Source organism: Nymphalis io, chromosome 27, assembly GCF_905147045.1.
Source record: "Nymphalis io chromosome 27, ilAglIoxx1.1, whole genome shotgun sequence".
NCBI lineage: Eukaryota > Metazoa > Arthropoda > Insecta > Lepidoptera > Nymphalidae > Nymphalis > Nymphalis io.
In genome coordinates, this window is record NC_065914.1 from 4192577 (window position 1) to 4217848 (window position 25272).

Consider the following 25272-nt stretch of genomic DNA (forward strand, 5'->3'; position numbering starts at 1 on the left):
ATGGGCCTTACGAAGTTTTGAAACGCTACGACAAGTATTTCCAGATACAACTGCCAACACGCACGACAGTTGTCACATTGGACCGACTCAAGCCAGCATATACATACAACGAGTCGCCATCGTCTGAGGACCCACCGGTCAGCAGCAGATGCCAGGACAACTCTCCGACCTACACGACGAGATCTGGAAGAAAAGTCAAGCCATCCGTACGATTTTCTTGAGGGGGAGTGATGTGGGACCTACATTACCTACCACACGCAGCGTCCATACAAAACATCAAGCATATGACCGTCGCGAGCCGAAGGCGCGCGGTTACTAAAACGTAGGAGCACATACGCCGAGTTTTGTATGGACACAGATAGGCGCGTATTTATATGGTGCCCCCCGCGGCGACGGTGCGCCCCTCACCTCTCGTACAATTCGTAAGAAATAATTATTGTTCTTACATACTCACTTGCTATTGGTAGAAAAGCCAATGTTTTGATTAGTACATAATTTTCTTAAAGAATTTTATTCTTGTTATAGCCCTTCCGATTGGTTATTAATAATTGTCATTTTTGTATATATATCTGTGTAAATTTCAAATAAAATCATTCCACCTGAAGCATCAACAAGTTTATTACGATACTCAAGAAACCTCCGAAATAGTTAGGGAAGCAATAGCCCCTACACTACATATACTACTTTTTCTTTTGTAAATACATACTTATATAGAAAATTACACCCAGACTCAGGACAAACAGACATGTTTATGCACACAAATGTCTGTCCTGGGTGGGAATCGAACCCACAACCTTCGGCGTGAAAAGGCAAGTATTGTCCGGATTATCTCAGTGCTTAAACCCCATTTTATTTTAGCTGTCCTTGCTAGCATTTGTACAAGTTTGTTGCCTTTCTACAGATATATGAGATGTGCGTGTTGAAAGTTAGTTTTGAGTCTATCGTAACCCCCAACAGTTTAATCGTTTCCACCATGCCAATTTTGGCTCCCCCCATGCGCATGCGTGGTGTGTCGAATTTCAGTTTTTTAGTTATTGTCATGGCCGAGGTCTTATGTGGCGCGAACTTTAGTTTATTATCGACACCCCACGCATACACACGGTCCAACACCCCGTTGGCCTTGGTTTCAAGTTCTTGGCCCGTGTCTCCTGAGAACACTAAAACGATATCGTCAGCTTGTATGTGAGCGTCTTTGTTATCTACGTTTTCCAAGAGTGAATTCAGCAACAGGTTCCACAGTATAGGTCCACTGATCGACCCTTGGATTTTGATTGGCCTCTTCTCCGGCATACCGCACCCTAACTGTCCTGCCTTCCAGGTAGCTGCTTATAATTGCGCGGAGATTTGCCGGACAACCGTAGTCGGTTAGTCTGCATAGTATGGCTGGTCACCATGCGCTATCGAAAGCACCCTCTATATCTAGCGACACCATTAGGCAAATTTGTCTTCCTTTACCAATACCTCTAATATGTTGCACCAGATCATAGAGGGCGTCTTCCGTACTTCGCTGCGGCATGAAGCCATACTGCCTGGGGCTACATTTGGACAACAGATGCCATCTGATTCTCCTGACTATCATCTTTTCCAGTATCTTGCCCATTACAGGTAGTAGGCCAATCGGTCTGTACGATTTGGGCGAGGAGTAATCCTACTTGCCCGGTTTCTGTAGGACCACTACCGTAGCCAGCTTCCATGATGCTGGGAGGTATGATAGGCTGAGGCATCTGTTGAATAATTCCAGAAAGAGCCCTCTTTCCGACTCGATCGCCTCCATGTATATGTCCGCGGTAAAGCTGTCCATCCCTGGGGCTTTTTTGGGGTTGATCGATTTTGCCACAAACCGGAGCTCGTCTTCAATGAACGGTGGATCTTTAGCTCCTCCAGTTCCTGGAGCAGCTGCCGCTCTCTCTCTTATCTTTTTGTGAGTTTCGTTGTCGTTCTTTCTTTCGTCCTCCTGGAGGAAGGTCCGAGCAATGAGTTCGACGGAGTCCCTAGGACTCAATACAGTGCCGTCAACCATCATTGATTGGTCTTCCTTTTTAGCTTCGGACTTTCGTATCACCCTATAGACCCCATCCCAGAAGCTCCACCATCTTTCCCTTTAGTATTGCTAACTCTTTTGACCACCACGGAAATTATTCTTCCTCTTTGTTTTAATTTTTTGTATTGTTTCGTTACATGTTTGTTCCAATATATTTTCCACTTGATTTATTAAACTGTCTCTTTCTTTTACTGTGTTTATATTTTTTATTTTTTCTACCTTTAAATTTGCTTCCGACATTTCTTTCTTTATTTTTTCTCTAAATTTTATCCAATCTGCTTTTTTTGTATTATATTTCCGGGTTGAGTTATTTATTTTGTTCTTAATTTTTACTTCTGCTTTAATACTAAAGGTGATCGCATTATGGTCAGAGCTAGTGACTCCTCGATCTACCTTCCAGTCCATAACATGTTCTATCATGTTATGGCTGGAAGCGGTTATGTTCACGTGACTCTGACAGATGGTGCTATTTCGAATTGTGAAGAAGGTAGGAACTGTTCCTTCATTTAAGATATGCAGTCCCATCTCCTCCACCATTCCCGAGAGTGCCTCTTCTCTATGATCTTCCTTGTCGCTTCCCCACCATGTGCTCCAGGCATTCACATCTCCTCCCAACAGCACTGCATTTATGCCCGTTTTTGCTACTGCTGCTCTTAATTGTTGGAGGTACGGAACAATCGGGCTCGTGTCTTCAAAGTAGATCGAAATCAGTCCTATTCTCCATTTCTGAGTACTGAGAACTGCGACTGCTATATTCTCAGTAGTCGATCCCGGATGACTGATTATGTCAATAACATTATCGAAGACCAAAATGGCCGATTTCACTGGTTTCGATCTACCTTGAGTGCACTGGATGATCCTATAGCCTGATCTTGGAGCTATTTCCCCTCCCGATCCCACATACGGCTCTTCTACGAGACCGACGGCTGCCTTCCTCTTTTCAGCCTCTAGAATCAGTTCCTGTAGGGGCAGCCTTTTCCTCTGGAGGTTTGCTTGCAGAAACAGCATCTTTTATGGGCTGCCTTCCTCGCCTTAGCAGTACGCCACGCTCGACCTCGCCAGCTTGTCCCATAATGACCGTATATTTGTCAGTATCCATTTTAAATAAATTAAGAAATATTATAGTCGAATTTAACCACAGGGCGAGGAATAATCTTAGAAAATATCGACACTGGCTTGAAGTAAAATTAAATTATATAATAATTTAAAAAAACAAATCGCATTCATAATCTTTATTATTAACTTATATGCATAATATATAACAGTTCATTGGCTGTAGTCTTTTTGGACATTGGACAAGGTTACATATTAATCGCTTAATCCTTAGTTAAATGATTTTGTCTCGCTAATATCTTTAATGCAATCATAGGTTTCCATCTTCTAAAAACATAATTAAGCCCGGTTACTATATTTAGGAGTTGGGAAAAATATAATCAGATTACGATAACAACGTATAATCATCAATCACGATTAAAGATTAACTTTGATTGATTCTGAAGAGGGAGGAGATGTTCTGTAGGACTTACTTGACTTACTCAATCACTTTATTTTTTCGATTATTTTCGTTGTATTGTAACCGTAATTGATAATAACATATTATAGTCGTAAACATTAATCATTAATTTGATTACATTTTTACCAAGTCTGCTATATACGAACATGAAACTCATGCTTGTCACGACAATAATCTAAATTTAAAGCAAGTGAAAATAAATGATTATATTATATAATGAAACCTACCAAACTCGATACAAACGTCTCCTCATTAATAGATAAGAAACGATTCTAGTCCAGGAGGTAGCATACAAACGTCATATTGACATCGATAGTGGATCTTATGTGACTAATAAGCGAACCGAGCGTCAGCTGTCCAAGTAGCGATGGGTGTGGCTGTAATGATAGCATGCCAGTTGAAACTTTTTTCATGAAAAGTTAACAAAACAGTGTGCTGAAACAAAGTCGTCAGCTGCATCGTGGAGGCCATGCGTCAGCTGCTCGAATGAATGTTTATAAAAAATATGTAAAATAAAGTTATAGTCTAATATCACTAATATAACCTAGTGATCGACGGTTATAGTACGCCAGATAAAATTCAACTGGGTCATTGCTTAAATAACTACAAGTACGATAACAACGACCAGCTGCGTGGGAAAGACCGTCGGCTGAGGCATAAAGATAAAATATATGGAATTGCTAGTAAGTTTCCTTTTAAACACATATTTGGAGATAGATTCTGGTACTGTTTGAGCCTGGTCTTTTTGTCGGTGACATTTGAGCGTGGATATTTTTTAAAACATAATTTTGATGATAAGCTTGTTCATTTCCAGGTGATGGTGAAGAGGATCGAGCTTAAGAAACTGAAAAATACGAAGAGAACGACCTACAAGACAGTTCTGGAGACGATTCATCAGAGAATCAGGTTACTATTTACTACAGGATATTATTATTATTTTTGTGTTACCTATACATTAGTTTATTTTAATTTTAAACTCTGTATTTCGTATTTTGCATATCATTCATACATATAAAATAAAACAAGAAAAAAAAAAATCGAATTTCTCGAATAATCTGTATCTTTGCTGCGTCAGCTGAGGGTCTTACAATCGCTACAGATGCAGCTAATTTAATTTAAATATTTAAACAATCACCGAATTCAATTTCATATAAATTTATTTTACCTTTTTTTTACAAATTCATGCGAGCAATGACGTAAATTTTTTTTCAGCTGATTGATATAAGTTTTTATGAAAAACGTTTCAGCTGGCATACTTTTACTTATTATTTATTTCACCACTTCTGCAACCCTCCAAGCCCATGCCCACCGCGAGTGCGTCAGCTGACGCTTGGTTCACTTATGTTAAAGTAAAAAGTTTTTGTAATGTCAAAATAAAAAAAATGATAAAGTTTGGACACAATAGGAATTATGTAGAAGAAATTAGTTTATATTTTTATATTTATTAAAGAAAATTAAAACAATCGTCTGGAAATATTGCTTTTCATTGTGAAATACCTAAAACAATGACTTTCTTTGAATGTAAAGTTTGTTCAACTTATTAGTCATTCGACATCTAATGAAAATGACGGCAATCGATCGGCGTAAAAAAACTACCTAAAATGCAAGGCTACCTCCCGGACTATACGTCATGCCATGCCCTGATGCAAGGGGGGCCCAGCGCGACAGACATTTCAAGACCTGTAGTGAGTCTCGAGTTCTTACAAAAAAAGCCTCTAAAAAAAGAATATAATGGTTAAATAGAACAAAAAATAACTTTGACATTATGCAATTACACAACACTTTCTTTAAAAAAAAAATTTTACAAATTCTATTGTTCATGTCGTTAGGTATCTATATAATTGGTTTTGTAGTAATATTATATAATAAATATTATAATTAATTGTCTGTCTAGTTGTCCCATTTCTTGAATTCAAGGCCATCTGGTGGCTTCACTTCTACCTTCTCGCTTGCAACTTGGTTCCAATTTGTGCTGAGCACCGTCCCACCTGACTCCACCTGAAAATAAATGAATGAGAACATAAATCACAAAATATAAAGTGTAAAATAAGTTTAGAATTAAAACATTGGATCCCCAAAAGGGAGCTGGACCAGATAGCCTTCCTTCTATTTTTGTTAAGCGTTGTGGCTTAGGATTGGCTCTTCCTAAGCCACATTGATTGATGCTTTGATGCTTATATATAATCTTTCCATTGATGAACCGAGATGGCCCAGTGGTAAGAACGCGTGAATCTTAACCGATGATCGTGGGTTCGAACCCGGGCAAGCACCACTGAATTTTCATATGCTTAATTTGTGATTATAATTCATCTCGTGCTTTACGGTCAAGGAAAACATCGTTAGGAAACCTGCATGTGTCTAATTTCATTGAAATTATGTGACTTGTGTATTCTACCAACCCGCATTGGAGCAGCATGGTGAAATAAACTCTAAACCTTCTCCTCAAAAAGGGAGAGGAGGCCTTAACCCAACAGTGGGACATTCACAGGCTGTTACGATTACGGATGAAGGTGTTTTCAAGAAAGGTGACTGTCTTGCTTCTCTAAGTTATTCGAAAGTCTACTGTATCCCTTGTTAGCCAAACATCTTGATAATTTCCTTACTAGCTCTCAACATGGATTCAGATATGGCTTTTCTGTACAAACAAATCTATCCCATTTCACATCTGATTTGCTATCGGAGGTTGATAAGGGACAACAGGTTGACACTATCCATACAGACTTTAGTAGTGCTTACGACAAAGTTGATTGATCACCGTCAACTTGTTAACAAACTCTCGCAGTATGGTACAGGATCTACATTAAGTAATTGGATTAAATCTTATCTGGAGCGAAGGTCACAGACAGTTGTTGTGAATGGCTTCGAATCCAGAAAATATTTGGTCCAATCCGGCGTTCCCCAAGGATCCCATTTGGGACCACTGTTGTTTTTGGCTTATATTAATAACATCACTAATGTTATAAAAAAATGTTTAAGCTCGTTATTTGCTGATTTTTTTTATAGAATAGGAAGGCGGACGAGCATATGGGCCACCTGATGGTAAGTGGTCACCAAACGCCCTTAGACATTGGCATTGTAAAAAATTTCAACCATCGCTTACATAGCCAATGCGCCACCAACCTTGGGACCTAAGATTTTATGTCCCTTGTGCCTGTAATTACACTGGCTCACTCACCCTTCATCCCGGAACACAACAATATCAAGTATTGCTGTTTTGCGGTAGAATATCTGATGAGTGGGTGGTACCTACCCGGGCGAGCTTGCACAAACCCCTACCACCAGTATATGACTTAAAAATAAAATAGTAAAATCTGTCGAAGACATTAAGTTAATACAGGACGACCTTAACAATATTACTATGTGGCGTAAAGTCAATAGTATGGCTCTTAATACTAACAAGTGCTTCCATATAAAATACACAAGAAAGAAAAAACCGCTTGTCTCCAGTTATTTTATTGATAATGTGACCCTAAATATGCCGAGATGGCCTAGTGGTTAGAACGCGTGCATCTTAACCGATGATCGTGGGTTCAAACCCGGGCAAGCACCACTGAATTTTCATGTGCTTAATTTGTGTTTATAATTCATCTCGTGCTTGACGGTGAAGGAAAACATCGTGAGGAAACCTGCATGTGCCTAATTTCATTGAAATTATGCCACATGTGTATTCTACCAACCCGCATTGGAGCAGCGTGGTGGAATAAGCTCCAAACCTTCTTCTCAAAAGGGAGGGGAGGCCTTAGCCCAGCAGTGGGACATTAACAGGCTGTTACTACTATACTATGTGACCCTAAAAGAGTTATCAGAATCACACAAATCAAATCACACATAAACAATATCGTTGACAAAGCTGCAAAGCTCTTGGGATTCATTAAAAGCAATTCAAAGGGTTTTTCTTCCAGGACTAAAATTCTTCTATATAACGCTTTCGTAAGAAGCCATCTTGAAATCGCCAGCGTCATCTGGAATCCTTTTTACAGCTCAAACGTGTTGAAGGAATACAAAAGCTTTTACTAGACATTTGGCCTTCCTAGCCAGCGGCTTCTCACACAGGCAGCCATACAATCAGCGACTAGCTGAATATAAATTAATGTCTCTTCGCAATAGCCTATAGTCTTGATCAATGTTTTTTGCATAAAATTATTAGGTATAATAAGGTATCTTTTACCGTTCCTCGCAAACATCCCCAAAGCTTCATAACTAAAATATTCCATATATTATGAAAATTCGTCTTGGAAAGCTGGCTCCGATAGTGCGCATATGTGCTCGACAAAATGAATTAACAAAAGTTACACATGACATTGACATTTTTCATGACAGCTTCATTACTTTAAAAAAAAGCTCATGGATTAGTCTTGTCAGGGAGTCCATCATCAAAATAGTGCGTTGAGTTCCTGTTTTTCTTTTCGTTTTTTTTTTTTTTGTATTTATGTTAATGAAGAAAGCATAGGTCAATAATAATTATTTTTTACTTTATTTTATGTGTAAGCGATACTTTGTGAATGTTGTGTACACTTGTAATCGATATACATATCAGAAGTTGATTTTTTTCTCTTTGGATGTTATGTATGCCACCATTTAATATGTATATTTTTAGTGTTGCTATTAAATAAATAAAATAAAATAGTTTGAAATGAGACAAATACTCACAAAACTCTTATTCATTGCGCGTCTAACTTCATCGGATCCCTCCCCGTATATCTTCTGAAAGAGGGCGTTTAACGCAGCCTCACCTTCCGGCTTCTCTTCTTCTTCCTGAAATTATTAACATAAACATATAAATGGAAATGTTTTTATTTATTTCATGTCTTTCACCCAAACGTTGTCTGGAAGAGATCGCTCTTTTAGCGATAAGACCGCCTTTTGTACATAAATAGTTATCGATTTTTTTTTTAATGTTTGTGATTAAAATGATTAACTCTTTTGGTGTACAATAAAGCATATTCTATTCTATTCAGAAATGGGTTAAAATAATCCACTTCTAATGCACTTAAAATATAAAGTTGTAGATAAACAAGCAAGTTAACGAGCATGCTCATTTGAGTGGAAATCATTTCAAACAATCAATTAAATATAAATACATAACATACCATTTTTTTAATATCTTTCTCAATTTTATCCCAATCCTTTTTGAAGAGTTTTGGTGGCTTCATGGGGCCTGAAGCATCTAAGACAGCTGTAAGAAAATAAAATGCATACTACTAACAATTATGTCAAAAGTATAAATATAATAACACAACTGCCCTGGCAAAAAACAAACGAAAGAGTAAATTGATTGGCTGGCTATCAATGTCACTCGGGATGATTTAGGTATTCTAACTATTGTTATTGTTTAGATAAAACTTAACTTGTGGTATTCTGGTAGAATATATTTATTTACTGGTGGTAGGGCTTTGTGCAAGCTCGTCTGGGTAGGTACCACCCAGTCATCAGATATTCTACCGCAAAACATCAATACTCGGTATTGTTGTGTTCCGGTTTGAAGGGTGAGTGAACCAGTGTAATTACAGGCACAAGGGACATAACATCTTAGTTCTTAATGTTGGTGACGCATTGTATTGTAAGCGATGGTTAACATTTCTTACAATGCCAATGTCTATGGGCATAGGTGACTACTTACCATTAGGTGGTCCACATGCTCGTCCGTCTACCTATATAACAATAAAAAAAAAATGAAGCAGTTTGTAGAATATAGGATTCTTTATCATCTTGGAATGCAAAGTAGCTTACAAAAACTATAAATCTTTATAAAATTTATATAATCTTATATATTTCACATAAACATTCAATACTAGAGAAAGATTTAAAAAATTATACAAAATTTTAAGCATATTATACTACAATAATGATTTCTCAAATAAAAACTGTGATCTAGTAAATTATTTTTAATGATACTTGCATTGATTGATTATGGACGGGCAGATGGGCAACCTGATGGTAAGTGGTTACCACCATCCATAGATATTGGCACCGTATGTAAGATTTTATTATATCACTCATCTTTCCGATTGGTGGTAGAATATGTGATAAGTGGATGGCACCTACCCAGACAATGTTGCACATAGCCCTTCCACCAAGTGAATCATATATAAATATAGAATCACACTTACCCTGTGGTATGGCCTTAATCTTCTCCTCTTGACCTTGACCTTCCAGAAGATTCCACCTCAGTCCATCCTTTTTCTTTAATTTCACCTCAATCTTGGAGGGTGTAACGACATGTACGCACATCGACGGAACTATTTCATGTGCCAGTTCTAGCTCTAGGCTATATTCTGAATCAGAATCTGGTATAACACTTGAGACCGAAAGCTGAAATAAAGAATGATACTAATTCAAATACAATACAAGACGAAAGGCGGCTCAGCGGTTAGAACATATGAATCTTAACCAAAGATTACAGATTCAAACCCGAACAAACTACAATCAGTTTTCGTGTCTTATGTTGCATTAATTATATAATAAATCATGTCATGTTCAGAGCTGAAAGAAAACATTATGAGGAAGCCTACATGTATCGGATGAAAATCTAACATGTATGTACAACACAACCAGCTAGTGACAATAAAATAATTCTACCGGTGGTAGAGCTTTGTGCAAGCTTGTGTGGGTAGGTACCACCCACTCATCAGATATTCTACCGCAAAACAGCAGTACTTGCTATTGTTGTGTTCCAGTTTGAAGGGTAAGTGAGCCAGTGTAATTACAGGCACAAGAGACATAACATCTTAGTTCCTTAGGTTGGTGGCGCATTGGTGATGTAAGCGATGGTGACCATTTCTTACAATGCCAATGTCTATGGGCTTTGGTGACCACTTACCATCACATGGCCTATATGCTCGTCCGCCTTCCTATTCTATAACAACAAAATAATAATAATTTACCATTACTAATAATATCAATACTGTTCATAAAATAGACTTACACTTCGATCTCCATAGTGTACCTTCACTTTGTCACTGGACGCATTCTTTAGTAGTATCGTCACAACCACGAGAGAATCTGTTTGGTACCAATCATGTTTTATTTTAGGCTTCAGTGGCTAAAACAAAAAAGATAATGTTATCATACTTAGCTTATGGAAAATGAGAACCATTTTCTATGGATACTATTAATACTATACTAGAAAGATGAGATTCTTGCTTTTTTTTTGTAATATATTGTATAAATGCATTGTCTAATGGCTAGTTATAAAGCGGCAGATCCCGAGGTCCTGGTTTCAAACCCCAGGAAAGGCCAAACTTATTGGGTTTTTCTATTGACAAATCTCAGAAGCAGAATCCAGACTGTCTTGAGAAGCATGTAAAGCCATTGCTCCTTCCCCTAATCTCTTTCCGGTCTTATCGGATTACCAACCCATCGGATTATGAGAGTGGGGGACTAGAGGACACATTTATGTTTGAGCACACACATGTGCATATGTCTTGCACAGTTGTCTAATCTCTTTTAAGATTGACCACCGTGTTCATTGAAATTGGTCAGGACATTATTGTAAAAATAGCTACTTCTACCTAATTATACTTGTAATTATTTTTTTGTACGAAAAACTTTTACATATTTGTATACAAACTTTTTGTTTCATATTATTGTTATTTATTAAGAACATATAGTATGTTAAAATTATTCATTTAAATAACAAACGGTAGTCATGGAGAATATTTCATTTTCAAATACTGCTATTGGATTTCAGTTTGATTTTTTTGGTTAAAATTACGTTAATTTCATACGTACTAAGTTTGTAAGATAAAATAATTTTACTAACTTCTGCCAATGATTCGCTCATGGTTTCTTCTTTATTCTTATTAACTTAGGATCACCGCTGCCTGCTCGGGAGAAGAAATTACTACAATAGCAGCCGCTGTTTATTTTTAATTTTACAACTAATGACAACATTGACACTGACAATAAAAAATAAATTTGTAGAAATTGCCAATTTAGAAAATAATTACCCATAAATAATATTGATATTATTATTAAGAACATTTGATACTGTTAAATTAATTAAAATATCAAAATTAGTACATAATCAGTTCTTTAATTTTAAAGAAAAACATGCTATGGTATTTATATACATATACATAATTTTATTTGAAGTTTTTAGAGTCCAAATTCAAAAATCTTATTCTAAGCTTAGGGGTAAAATCACGAGAGAGGTAACATTAATTTAAAAAATCTTCAAGTCGAGACTTTTCTAGACTCGTAGACTTCATTTCTAGAGTATGCATTTGCATTTTACGGTATATATAAACATTATTTATTTAAATGAACTGTGGATAAGTAGTCCAAAATCTAATAAATTAGCGCGTTATAATAATTAGCAGACATATTTTTTTTAGTTATAGGTTTTTAAAATAGGCTGTTATTTTATTTATTATGTAAATGTTATTTGCGAAAGTACGTTAATATGAACACCCAAATAAACCTACTTTTAAAAATAAAATAAACATACTTTTTTGTTATAAAAGTACTTTTAAAATATTATATCATTGTTAGCTACATACAATAATTGTAATAAATATAAAATAGAAGAAACAAAATTTATTAATTGATAGTACATGAATAATCTTAGCTAATTAAAAAAAATCGACCGTATATCCATTTCTTATATATATTCAATATAAATATGTATGTTTAATCATAGAAGCGGATAGGATATAAAGGATTTCTTTTCAATCATCATCATCATATCAGCCGGTTAACCCTTTAACCGCCCGACTTCATATCTGTTGGCGTGCCCCCAGCGCCCGGCACAGTGAATCGAAACACACAATACAATTTTCTAAAAATAATGTTAGTAATTCTTCTAACTTTGGACATTATTTTTAAGACTTCTAATTAAGAGGCTAAAGTGTATTAAACTGTAAACGATTACTTAGTTAACTATTTACCTAATGTAAACATATTTTTGATAGAATACAGCTTAATTAAATAAAAAAGCTGATAAAACGATCAGTGTTATTTTGATCGTAAATATACGACTCAGGCGAAATGGGCCCGAAAATATTTGTCGGATTAATTCGACCTAGGCGGTTAAGGCGTCCACCGCTGAACAAAGCGAGCGACATGCCCCGTCCACTGTCACTTAAATTCAGCAATTCGTCGGGCTATGTCGATTACTTTGGTTCGCCTGCGGATTTCATCATTTCTGATTAGATCTCGCAAAGAAACTCCGAGCATAGCTCGAAGGTCACAGAGAAATGGAGAAGCCATTGCTCTTTGAGTGACTTTGAGCCTTATGAGGCCCATAGTGAGCGACGAAGAGCCCAAAGGATCGGTGTGCCACCCGCATTGAAATGAATTTAGCAAGCATTATTAGTTTTGATTTTCTTCAATGAATGCGATATCATTATTTTTATCACGAAAGTGGCTCCATTAAAATTAAAAGAAAATATAGCGTACAAAACGATATGTTTACACTTCGTGTGTATATAGAGTAATACTTTAATATTCGACAGTTGTGAAACGATTAGATTTTTTAATAGGATAGAACTCGTTCTTAATTTATACATGTCACTCATAGCGGAATAAAGGTTAAACCAAGGGAACTCGATTTTTTTCCTATTGGATTGTGTGAGCCCGGGAATAGAAAGTGCATTAATGTTACACACACATTCGTGCCATTTAATCTCTAAAATCATTGCTCGAAGACATTAGATTTATCTTGTTATGTTCAATCAACATCGTTTTTGCTATCCGGTCTATAAAATATGAATTTGTTATGAATATGGGTAAAGATCAGCGATGCCAACTCCTACAGAATATTCCCCCTAGGACCAACTTCAAATTCCCCTAAATATCGATTAAAAACCCCTAAATATTTTGTTGTACACTCGTTTTGAGAGGTAATTGTAAATACAAATTAAAAATACATTCAAACAAATATAAAATCGTTGTTGTATTTATGCGGGTGCATTTTACACATTTACATACATTAATTAATGACCTAATAATTTTAATTATGATAACAATGAAATTAAACGATTTTTATTTTTCAACCTGTGACCAGAAATTGAAGCCCGGGCCTCCTACGTGTTGTACAAGCACGTTGAATAATAGCTCAACGGGAGCTATTATTTCAACCTCAATATATTATAGTTTTTTGATATTTCAGTTATAGCCACGCTTGGAGTTTATATTTGGTTTAGTTTGTTGGTTGGGTTCGAAGCTTAATATAAATAGTATTGAGTCGAGCGCATTTTTAAGGAAAAACAAAAAAATCTTGAATAATAGACCCCCTAAAAAATCCCCCTAAATAAATGTACCCCCTAAAAACCCCCTAGACGTCTTGAATCCCCCTAAATTTGGTGTGAAAACTACGTAATGTAGGTGCCCTGCGTTTCCGTTATCTCGTCTTGGCGATCAATCACTTAATCAGCAGTCAATCATAAATCATAATCCATGGAAAGAAATAACATCTGCAATAAAAATTCTTGACGTTTGACATAAAACATCTGACGCGTTTTACGTTTTACGATAAATCAATTCAATGATTTATTTTAAATATCTTGTAATTATCACCCAATGAAACCGCTAACACCTTAATGATTTTTTTTCGATTTGTTTTATAAATCCTTTTTTATATATAACTTAAATGTTGTTTATTAAAATATAAGAATATCATTATCGCGTTTTAACATTGGTAAAATAGCAAATTATTATTTTCATCTGTAACGGAACGTAGTCTCTTCGAAAATGTCTTCGTTGGTGAATGTTTTGCTGCGAAAAAGTGTAAATTTAAGCAATTCAAAAGCCTTATTGGCGAACATACCGGTAGTTTATAATGTGAAGTGAGTGTCATTATTATAAAAAACGTATAATATTGTTTTTCATTCGCTGGAATGTAATTTATAAATTATGTAACCTTTAAGGTTATATACAATATTTATTTATTATTTATTGATTATCCTTACTACAATCCTCTTTTAAAATAGCAATAAATTTATTTAAGGAGCATATTTAATATTTTTTTCTGTATTATCGTTGATTGTTTTAATTGTTTATAAAATGATTTTTCTTCAGTTCTGAACGTAAAGCTCACCGATGGATGCCCGACAAAGATTTCGTGCAGCAATTCGGAGGGGCTGTTATGTATCCTGAAGGAGTGACTGCCCTCATGAAACACCCACCTTATAACAGTAAGTTTATTTTATTCTAAATATTCTAATTACTTAACTCAAAATAGTTATCGTTCAAAGTATATACACCTCAATACATAAAGCTTATTCTCAATACAGTCCATTAAAAATATGTCAGCATTAGTATTATTAGTTTATATATGAAATAATAAAATTACATTATTGTAATGGATGTGATGTGATACCGAAATGGCCTAGTGGTTAGAACGCGTGAATCTTAACCGATGATCGTGGGCTCAAACCCGGGCCAGCACCACTTACTTTTCATGTGCTTAATTTTGTTATATTCCATCACCGTAAACGGTGAAGGAATACATCGTGAGGAAACATGCATGTGTCTAATTACATTGAAATTCTGCCACATGTGTATTTTACCAATCTGCATTGGAGCAGCGTGGTGGAATAAGCTTCATACCTTCTCCTCAAAAAGGGAGAGGAGGCTAAGACTTTCGTAGGCTGTTACTTACTATATATTTTACTATTTGACTATAAAAAAAAAGCTACAGAAAAGTAATTTGAGAAATGAGAGCATATAATAAACCACATTTTTTTATAGACATTTACTTTTTCGACTATCTATCAAAGCTACGAAAATAAGCACACATTGATTAGTTAGTCATCATACTGGTGGTAGGGCTTTGTGCAAGCTCGTCTGGGTAGGTACCACCCACTCATCAGATATTCTACCGAAAAACAGCAATACTTGATATTGTTGTGTTCCGGTTTGAAGGGTGAGTGAGCCAGTGTAATTACAGGCACAAGGGATATAAAATCTTAGTTCCCAAGGTTGGTGGCGCATTGGATATGTAAGCGATGGTTGACATTTCTTACAATGCCAATGTCTAAGAGCGTTGGTGACCACTTACCATCAGGTGGCCCATATGCTCGTCCGCCTTCCTATTCTAAAAAAAAAAAAAAAAAAAGAAAAATAAGCACAACACCTTAGGAAACCTCTCACATATATTTTGTTGTAAAATTTTTTACTTCTAACCTTTATAATTCTTATATTTATAGTACCCCCTTAGCATAAGTTCGTTTATCTAATTAGGTGAAACAAAAAATGGTATTGGATTGTCAGCCAGCTGTGTATGTTTGTACATATAGGACTATGAGAGCCAAGAGCCGCAAGCTAAGCCTATTGTGCTTAGCTTTGGAAGCTTCTTGCTTATTTTTTCCTATTTTCTAAAACAGCCCCTTCTAGGCCTAGAATGCTTTATCTCATATTATTTATTCTCGAAGTAAAATTTCCCAGGCATTGTGACACCATCTGAGAAGCAGGTCCGTAACATGATACTCAACTTTGGACCTCAGCATCCCGCTGCTCACGGTGTGCTCCGACTTGTAATGGAGCTTGATGGTGAGGTGAATATCGAAATTTTGATTGGATTTATAAAATTTAATTAAATATACTTAAAATTGGCTAATAACAAAATTTAATTATTTAGTTTGAAAAAATTTGACAAAGTTTCCAAATCAACAATGTGTGAATTGGCATACTTCTCAACACACACACACACATGTCCTTTACAAAAAATGCTCCCAGATATAAAAAAATATTATTTAAAAACACACACAAACTTTATTGTGTCGGATGGACAACCAATGAGTAAGGAGAGTAATGGAATAAAGGGATGTATATGTGCACTAATACTTTCTGTGCATTTATCTAATATTGGTTGTTTCAATATGACATAATTATAATAACAGGATTCTTAAAAACTTCATTAAATCAACAAATTTTTTCTTTTACATTTATGGACTATTACTTTATATTACCATTCTAGATGTAAAGAAAAACTAAATAATCTTTATTTACATGCCACATCATTGAATTTAATGTACAACACTGGCATGCTGATTCTTTTTAAAAAAAAACCCGCAGGAACCTCAGTAGCCACCCTAACCTGACCTAACCTACCCCTTACTTTGTCCAAATGAAATACAACTGATGTATGAACAATTAAATTTATATATATTTTTTATGTTAATTAACAAATAGAAACTTTTCAGCTTTATCATCATCTATATATTCATGTATTGTGTATTAAGCTTTATTTATTAATATATTGTTTAAATAAGTTTTAAATGTACTGATTGAAAGTTAAAAATATTTACATTTTATTAATTTACTATATTAAAACCGTTTAATTATTTCGTTTTTATAGACGGTACGCGGTGCTGATCCACATATTGGTCTCCTCCACCGTGGTACTGAGAAGTTGATCGAATACAAGACATACACCCAAGCTTTGCCGTACTTTGACCGTCTCGACTATGTATCCATGATGTGCAACGAACAATGCTACAGTTTAGCAGTAGAGAAATTACTTAATATTGACATACCGTTACGAGCTAAGTATATAAGAAGTAAGTTTATATTTTCAGTTCATTACTGGTGGTAGAGCTTTGTGCAAGCTCATCTGGGTAGGTACCACCCACTCATCAGATATTCTACAGCAAAACAGCAGTACTTGGTATTGTTGTGTTTCGGTTTGAAGGTTGAGTGAGCCAGTGTAATTACAGGCACAAGGGATATAAAATCTTAGTTCCCAAGGTTGGTGGCACATTGGTGATGTAAGCGATGGTTAACATTTCTTACAATGCCAATGTCTATGGACGTTGGTGACCACTTACCATCAGGGGGCCCATATGCTCCGCCTTCCTATTCTATAAAAAATTTTTTTTTTTTTTCATTTTATTTTAAATGGATCCGATGTTAAATTGTCACTACTGTAGATATTAGTACTGTAAGAAATAATAACCATCCCAGAATTATGGGAGAAGGTTGATAGAGAAGGCTGATAAATTCTTTTTATATGGTCAAGCCAAAGGCCAGTTGCTCGGACAAATGGTATTTATCTAATTAGAAGATTTTTAGTAATCAATGATAGATAGTAGCAGAGATGCCTTACGGGATAAACCGACAAAAACATAATTATTATATGTTTTGAATGGTGGACGAATTTCTTCCAGCACTGTTCGCTGAAATCACTCGACTCCTCAACCACATAATGGCGGTTGGCACGCACGCATTGGACGTTGGAGCTCTGACTCCATTCTTCTGGCTTTTCGAGGAACGTGAGAAAATGATGGAGTTCTACGAGAGGGTCAGCGGTGCGAGGATGCACGCAGCTTATATACGCCCTGGAGGTGTTTCTTTGGTAAGTTTATTAGACTAGTTTATTGTGAGGGGGCTGTATTTACCCCCTGGCAACTTGTATGCAGAATTTCATGATGATCGATTAAGTAGTTAAGAGATGAAAGCATAGCAAACACACTTCTGCATATATATATATATATATATATATATATATATAAATGTATTGTCTTCTGGGTCTGTACTAAGAATGGTGGTTCCACAAGGATCAATTTTGGGTTCTTTTTAATTTCTCTTATATGTAAATGATCTGAACTGACGTAGAACGTGTGATCCTTAACCGTTGATCGCGAGATCAAGACCATACAAGCATTACTGTATTTTCATGTTCATAATTTGTGTTGATAATTCATCTTGTTCTCGTGAGGAAACCTCCACCTTCTCATTGTATGTTTATTAAAATTTTATGTATATCCATAATAATATAGACCGGACGAGCCGGTTGGTAGATGCTTGCCTTTCGCGCCGCAGGTCGTGGGTTGATTCCCACCCAGGACAGATTTGTGTGCATGAACATGTCTGTTTGTCCTGAGTATGGGTGTAATTATCTTTGCTCTCTCTCTTAGCTCTGCTTAGTTTGGGATCAAATGGCCGTGTGTGAATTATGTCCCAGAATATTATTATTATGATTGATTAATGATTGATCATCATCATTGTTCACAAACTGATGTCTTCTTACGATCCTCCTCCCCAAACCCCCAGGATATGCCGCTGGGCCTGATGGACGACATCTACGAGTTCGCAAGCAAGTTCTCGGAACGACTCGACGAGGTGGAGGACGTTCTGACCACCAACCGCATCTGGGTGCAGCGCACCAAGGACGTGGGCGTGGTCACCGCGCAAGACGCGCTCAACTACGGGTTCAGGTGACTACCACACATCACTAACACAATTACAAGCTTGAAACTTTGCCAGATCGCCAGTTTTCCGTGATAGTCGCCATTTGTGCCCTCTTCACCAGTGAAGAAAAAAAGTCTCTATTTATAATGTTTCGTTTGTCACAGCGGCGTGATGCTCCGCGGGTCGGGTATCAAGTGGGACCTGCGCAAGAGTCAGCCCTACGACGCCTACCACCTGGTGGAGTTCGACGTGCCCATCGGCACCCACGGGGACTGCTACGACAGGTGATACAAATACACGAACATTGTTCCCGATACGACAAAGCACTAACTCTGTCTAATTACTAATTTTTGTCAGTATTTTTAATGGCTATGGAGTCACTAGGCTATTAATAGGCTAATTTGTACGGTAATTGTACTGGTGGTAGAGCTTTGTGCAAGCTCGTCTATGTAGGTACCACCCACTCATCAGATATTCTACCGCAAAACAACAGTACTTGCTATTGTTGTGTTCCGGTTTGAAGGGTGAGTGAGCCAGTGTAATTACAGGCACAAGGGACATAACATCTGAGTTCCCAAGGTTGGTGACGCATTGTATTGTAAGCGATGGTTAATATTTCTTACAATGCCAACGTTTATGGACGTTGGTGACCGCTATATGCTCGTCCGCCTTCCTATTCTATAAAAAATAATTAAATAAAAAAAACACTTTCGCTGCCGTGTACCCGAATTCGTAGCGAAACGTATTTCGACCGTATGCCTCACGACTCCGTTTAGAATGGTTACCATACGTAGCTATATATGCGACGATAACGAGCGACAAGCTAATACGGCTGGTATACTAACTGTAAATGAAAATTATATATATATTTTTCTTTATTTTGTCGGTAAAACAGCGAAGAATCAAGTGCTACACGTAGGAACACAATAATTGTAACCTATTAGATGCAAACACAGCATGCAAAAATATAATAATAACATTCAACGGTATTTGTTTGCACTCATCGTCGAAGCTCTATCAAATAATTAAGATATTTCTAGATTTTAATTTGTTAAAACAGTGTTACATAATCATAACAACCTGTGAATGTCCCACTGCTGGGCTAAGGCCTCCTCTTCCTTTTTGAAAAGAAGCTTATTCCACCACGCTGCTCCAATGCGGGTTGGTGGAATACACATGCAGGTTTCCTCACGATGGTTTTCTTCGCCGTACACAAACATAATATTAACTAACGATTAATTGCGTTTGGCATTGATAATTAAATGGTTAAACAAAGTTAAATGTTGCCACAATTTTATCAGTAAACTTCTAAATAACATAACAAAAGTCTGATAAGTAGTTTTGAAAACCCTCGCTGGTGCGCGAACTCGGTTTCAGAAGCATCGCCCGACTGTCACACATTTATCGCGTAGACCCAAAAATATACGTCAAATTTATTTAGGGCATACGGTTTAGTTTTAGTAAATGAGCTCCGAAGTTGGAAGTGTTGATAGTTAAAAAAGAATTTATTTTATACTGGTTTCATGTATGTGGTCGTATGTACAGATACTTAATCCGAATTGAAGAAATGCGTCAGAGTCTCCGCATCATCGAGCAGTGCCTCAACCAGATGCCGCCCGGGGAGGTGAAGACGGACGACGCCAAGCTGACGCCGCCGTCGCGCGAGGAGATGAAGGTCAGCTATGTAGCCTTTCGATATCAAAGACTAGCAGGGAAGCGCACTGAAAAAAATATAGTGCACAAGTGTGTGTCTTCTTAATGAATTAATGTGCAATTAAAATGAATAATACTATTCGAGTGGGGTAACATACGCACTCTCCAAGCGCGCTGTATCAAGGTCTGTTAATTTCTTGCAGACATCAATGGAGTCGCTGATCCACCACTTCAAGCTGTTCACTCAGGGCTACTCCGTGCCCCCGGGAACCACCTACACCGCCGTGGAGGCGCCTAAGGGAGAGTTCGGTATCTACCTCGTCTCCGACGGCAGCTCTAAGCCATACCGGTACTCACTAATACGTTTTGTACTAAGTAACAGTTGAAATATTTACCGTAACAGCCTGTGAATGTCCCACTGCTGGGCTAAAGGCCTCCTCTCCTCTTTTTGAGGAGAAGGTTTGGAGCTTATTCCACCACGCTGCTCCAATGCGGGTTGGTAGAATTCACATGTGGCAGAACTTCAGTGAAATTAGACACATGCAGGTTTCCTCACGATGTTTTCCTTCACCGTAAAGCACGAGATGAATTATAATCACAAATTAAGCACATGAAAATTCAGTGGTGCTTGCCCGGGTTTGAACCCACGATCATCGGTTAAGATTCACGCGTTCTTACCACTGGGCCATCTCGGCTTTTTAAATATTTATCCTTTATTAACTCAAACTTTATGTCAGAATTTCCACAACAGGCATAAGAGTCATAACATTTCAGTTTCCAAGGTTGGTAGGGCATTGGCGATGTAAGGAATTGTTAATATTTCTTACTGTGCCTGTGTCTATGGGTGGTGATAACTACTCACCAACAGCTGGCCCATTTGCCAGTAGGCCGTTATATTTTAAAAAAAGGACCAAACACATGAAAACTATACGATTTTCTATATAAATTCATACCAAAATTTAATCCAATAGCCCATACGGCACCTTAACGCATATAATACGAACATCAGCAAGCGATACAAGATTTAATTATTTATTATTATAAAAATCCAGATGCAAGATAAAGGCGCCAGGGTTCGCTCACCTCGCAGCCCTCGAGAAGGTCGGGAAGAATTCCATGTTGGCGGACATCGTCGCCATCATCGGCACCCTGGACGTGGTGTTTGGGGAAATTGACCGGTAGACACCAGCCGTTCCACATGGCTCCTGTCTCCGTATCTTGTTCACAGTGTTAAATATAAACGACTTTTGTAACAGCATTTTATAATAAAACCATAGACAATAGCACCCTTGCAAGATCACGTAATAGAATAAGCAAGTCTTAAGCAAGTTTCTAGAAGTTTCTGTGTTTTTATCTGCAAGTTGATAACTAACGGTCTTACTTAGCTGCTGTTCAGTTGAACACAGATTTATCTCTTTCTGTTATTATTGATTTGACATTCGAAAGAAGAAGACAGCATTTAATCACACGCGTACGCTTATAAATGAGGCCGTAAGTTTTTAATTGGGATTTATAAATTTGCATTTAAACGCGTTTTTGACGTCTGTGTGTTGATCACGACGTAACCTTTAAACAGCTCAGTATGGATTTAAAAAGAGTATTGTTGTCTTATTTGTTAATTTTAAGACAAATTATTAACATATTTCGTTTTTTTTTTTAATTTAAATATAAATTAAAAAATAATAGAGAAAATAAATATTGAAAAACATTTTTTTGTAAATTGAACGTTACTTTAAAGTTATATCATTCGATAGCGGACTAAGGAAGGGAATGGCAACCAGCAGGCCAGACATCGACAAGAGTACGGAGACAATATTTTTTTTAAAATATATTGTAGAAGAAATAAAATGTACATTATAAGTAAAGCAAATAAATTATTTGTATATCTGATCCGTTTTCATTTTTCCTACATTGCTTACAATTGGGCAAAGATATCGCTACGGAAGCATAGAGTTTTCACCGCTCTGCTCCGATACGTATTGGATGTTTGATTGGATGTGATAATAATAATAATGTTCTCCAGACCGATTTCGGCCACGGCGGCCAATCTCAAGAGAGATTAGCCAACAACGCAGGAGATATTATAGTGCACAAGTGCGTGCGCAAACGCAGGTGCACTCTCTATTCCCTTACTCTCATAATCCGATGGGACGGCAATCCGACACGACCGGAAAGAGCGCAGGTTCAACGGCTTTACGTGCTTTCCGAGGCACGGGAGTGTACACACTTCCAACTTCCAGACTCCGCGCTGATACTGAGAATTTTCTGACAGGACCTCTGGGTCTGCGGCCTTACACCAAGCCACTAGACCAACGAGGCAGTCATGGAATGTGACACGATGAGCGTAAAATTAATTTCCAATTCATCAATGTCCCACAATTGCTACTTTGATAGAATACTTCAATGTTGAATTAAAAAAAAAACATATCATCAAATCAGTCGGAAAACGTCCACTGCTAGAGAAAGGCTTCCCCCAATTTATAGAATAAATATATACTATCGCCTTAAATTTTGTAATTTTATAATAATATTTGCATGTCCTTTATGACTAGGCAAGTTTGTTTACACAATAATAAATATGTAAAAATGTATAGTTTGTTTTTGTGCAAATAAGCTATTATTATTTTCAAGCCTAAATTGTATTTTAGGCCTTAAAGATACTGAAGCATTTTTTTTACAAAATACTTAAAAACATTTTAACTTTTTGTTTTCCGAATTACTAAGCTTTATATATTTATTTCAATTAACAGTACCTAACTTACTGTGCACGCATTGTGAAATATTAGAGTTTAAATATATTTATGTACTAGATGCTGCCCGCGGCTTCGCTCGCGCTTAACTATCAGGAAAGGATAATTTAAAAGTCTGTGATTTGAAAGTAAGAAGCATGGTCATTCTGGTTAGAAAAAAGTAAGGTTAAGGGTTTTTTTAGATTGATGATTATTCTTTTAATAATCATCAGTGAACTTGCTGTGAATCCCTAATTCATATTCTAATCCACGATTCTGTTGCTTAAATACCCCGGCATCTACCCACGCCGTTAGATATAGTTGATACTGTAAATGAGCAAGCGTACCAATTTTTTTTTATTTTATCAAATTCAGGTTAAACAAAACTATTCAACTCACTAAAAACTTTATTTATAATTAATAATCGCAGTACCTCATTGCAAACTGTGGTAGGCTTTATGCCTTCCAAGCCCGTCCCTGAAGCCCGTTTGGGTAGATACCATCCACTCATCAGATATTCTACAGCTAAAAAGCAATTCTTAGTATGGTAGTTTCAAGGATGAATGAGTAAGCCAGTGTAACTACAGGCAAGGGCATAACATCTTCGTTCCTAAGATTGGTGACGCATTAGTGATGTAAGGAATAGTTAATATTTCTTACATAGCCAATGTCTATGGGCGGTCCGGCTACCACTAACATAAATAACAAAAATAAAATTTATTTACACCCAAAATGATGTTCACAATTTTAGTTGACAGTTTTGTCTAAATCTAGGGTTTTTACATAAGCAACATAGGTGGTGGACCTCTGACTCCGAAACGAATATAAATTGTAATATCACACACAGTCAGCGATTCTGATATTACAATTTATATACATAGGGACATATCGATGGCAGCAAAGTAGATACAGACATCTACATAATAGCAATTTTTCAGGAGAGCACATTAAGTAAAAAATAGTTACCATTTCGACATTTATGTATCAATTAACTGGAATTTTTCCATGATGATTTGAAATAACATTTTTTATTTATTGTGTAACGGGTTTTATCGCTGTGTCGTTGTTTTTCCGAAATAATGTAGATGTATTTTTTTACTTTGTAAAAGCCTTAACGTAAAAGAAGACATCTGCCTGATATCCGTTTATTCGTTGTAATCAAAATAGAGCTCATTCTAATTAAAATATTTAATAAATTAAGGTAACAACCTCTAGAAATATTTTTAAGGATATTTAAAGAAATCTAAGCGACAAAAGTCCCATTGCTTGTCGTTGAACATGGCCGGCACTGATTTTAGTGAGAACCGTTATCACATGGACAGTTTTTATGTTACATGAGTAACTAAGTAATTTTAGCCCCAAAAGGAAATACTGCAAACGTCGTTTATTGATATACGTATAATCACGTATGCCAGAATTGTTTTTCTTAAAAGATAAAAAAAGCGTCCACGATATCATATGTGTATCATTTAAGGATGACTTATTACAACCTTTTTTTATGGTAATCAAATTAGTTCTAAAATAATCCATTATTTGCGTAGATTTTCTTTTCAATGTTTTTTTAATAGTTAGTTAATCATAAGTCCTTTTTTGTAAATACAGATTTAACTTTCAGTTTTAAAAGGATACACTTTCTTGAAGTTATCGTTTGCAGTCATAATAAATAAAGCACAGAGACAGAGATTAAAATATGTCGGAATAGATTTAAGGGAATTCAGTTTTTCTCATGGCCAATTGTATGTTGCCCTATCTAGAACTGGATGCGGCGAAAACCAATAAATACTAATATCCCACGAAAATGAAACTACAAATGTTGTTATTACTGAAATACTATAAGTCCGCTTTTAGTGATTTCTTTAAGTCATACACGGGTGGAACCGCGGACACAGCTCGTTACCAATAAAACACTTAACTGAGTGATTAAAAATAGCCTGATATTCTTTAAATTTCAAGGATGATTATACTTTTAAGGAACAGTGATATTCATTTTTTATCTGTATGTTAGCATTATACTTTATATTAATTAATAAAAAATGATTTTCTTTGATAGTTAATCTAAAGTATAATTTACTTAAAAATAGTTTTGATTTTTTTTCCATAAACAAAAACATATAATTATTATGAATAAATAATAAATAAAACAGTATATTTTCATATGCATTATTATTAAAAACAAAATATTTGTGTGGTTTAGGAAATTAAAT

The 25272-nt window shown here is 36.3% G+C and overlaps 2 protein-coding genes across 2 annotated transcripts; one reads left to right on the top strand and one right to left on the bottom strand.

The window, feature by feature from the left end:
• Positions 1–3258: 3258 nt before the first annotated feature.
• Positions 3259–11455, bottom strand: LOC126778925 (protein SGT1 homolog). Its single transcript, XM_050502679.1, has 6 exons — positions 11317–11455; positions 10480–10596; positions 9665–9866; positions 8645–8730; positions 8205–8309; positions 3259–5552 (listed from the first exon to the last, which is right to left on the bottom strand). Exons 1-6 carry the CDS (start codon positions 11335–11337, stop codon positions 5445–5447), a joined length of 639 nt encoding a protein of 212 aa, XP_050358636.1. The 5' UTR covers positions 11338–11455; the 3' UTR covers positions 3259–5444.
• A 2771-nt stretch (positions 11456–14226) lies between these two features.
• Positions 14227–22229, top strand: LOC126778870 (NADH-ubiquinone oxidoreductase 49 kDa subunit-like). The gene is made up of 10 exons (XM_050502604.1): positions 14227–14341; positions 14574–14689; positions 15942–16051; positions 16855–17056; positions 17663–17850; positions 18549–18712; positions 18851–18970; positions 20232–20361; positions 20543–20688; positions 21392–22229. The coding sequence occupies exons 1-10, from the start codon at positions 14247–14249 to the stop codon at positions 21519–21521; spliced, it is 1401 nt and encodes a 466-aa protein (XP_050358561.1). The 5' UTR covers positions 14227–14246; the 3' UTR covers positions 21522–22229.
• Positions 22230–25272: the final 3043 nt, after the last annotated feature.

What these genes read in the sequence shown, in the direction of transcription:
- LOC126778925 (XM_050502679.1), bottom strand. Translation starts at nt 11,337, where the DNA reads ATGAGCGAATCATTGGCAGAA. An exon ending in TGAGCGAATCATTGGCAGAA is followed by an intron (nt 10,597 to 11,316) that starts GTTAGTAAAATT and finishes TTTTTGTTTTAG; the next exon opens with CCACTGAAGCCTAAAATAAA. An exon ending in GATTAAGGCCATACCACAGG is followed by an intron (nt 8,731 to 9,664) that starts GTAAGTGTGATT and finishes ATTTTCTTACAG; the next exon opens with CTGTCTTAGATGCTTCAGGC.
- LOC126778870 (XM_050502604.1), top strand. Translation starts at nt 14,247, where the DNA reads ATGTCTTCGTTGGTGAATGTTTTGCTGCGAAAAAGTGTAAATTTAAGC. An exon ending in TAATGGAGCTTGATGGTGAG is followed by an intron (nt 16,052 to 16,854) that starts GTGAATATCGAA and finishes TCGTTTTTATAG; the next exon opens with ACGGTACGCGGTGCTGATCC. An exon ending in CACGGGGACTGCTACGACAG is followed by an intron (nt 18,971 to 20,231) that starts GTGATACAAATA and finishes TCGTATGTACAG; the next exon opens with ATACTTAATCCGAATTGAAG.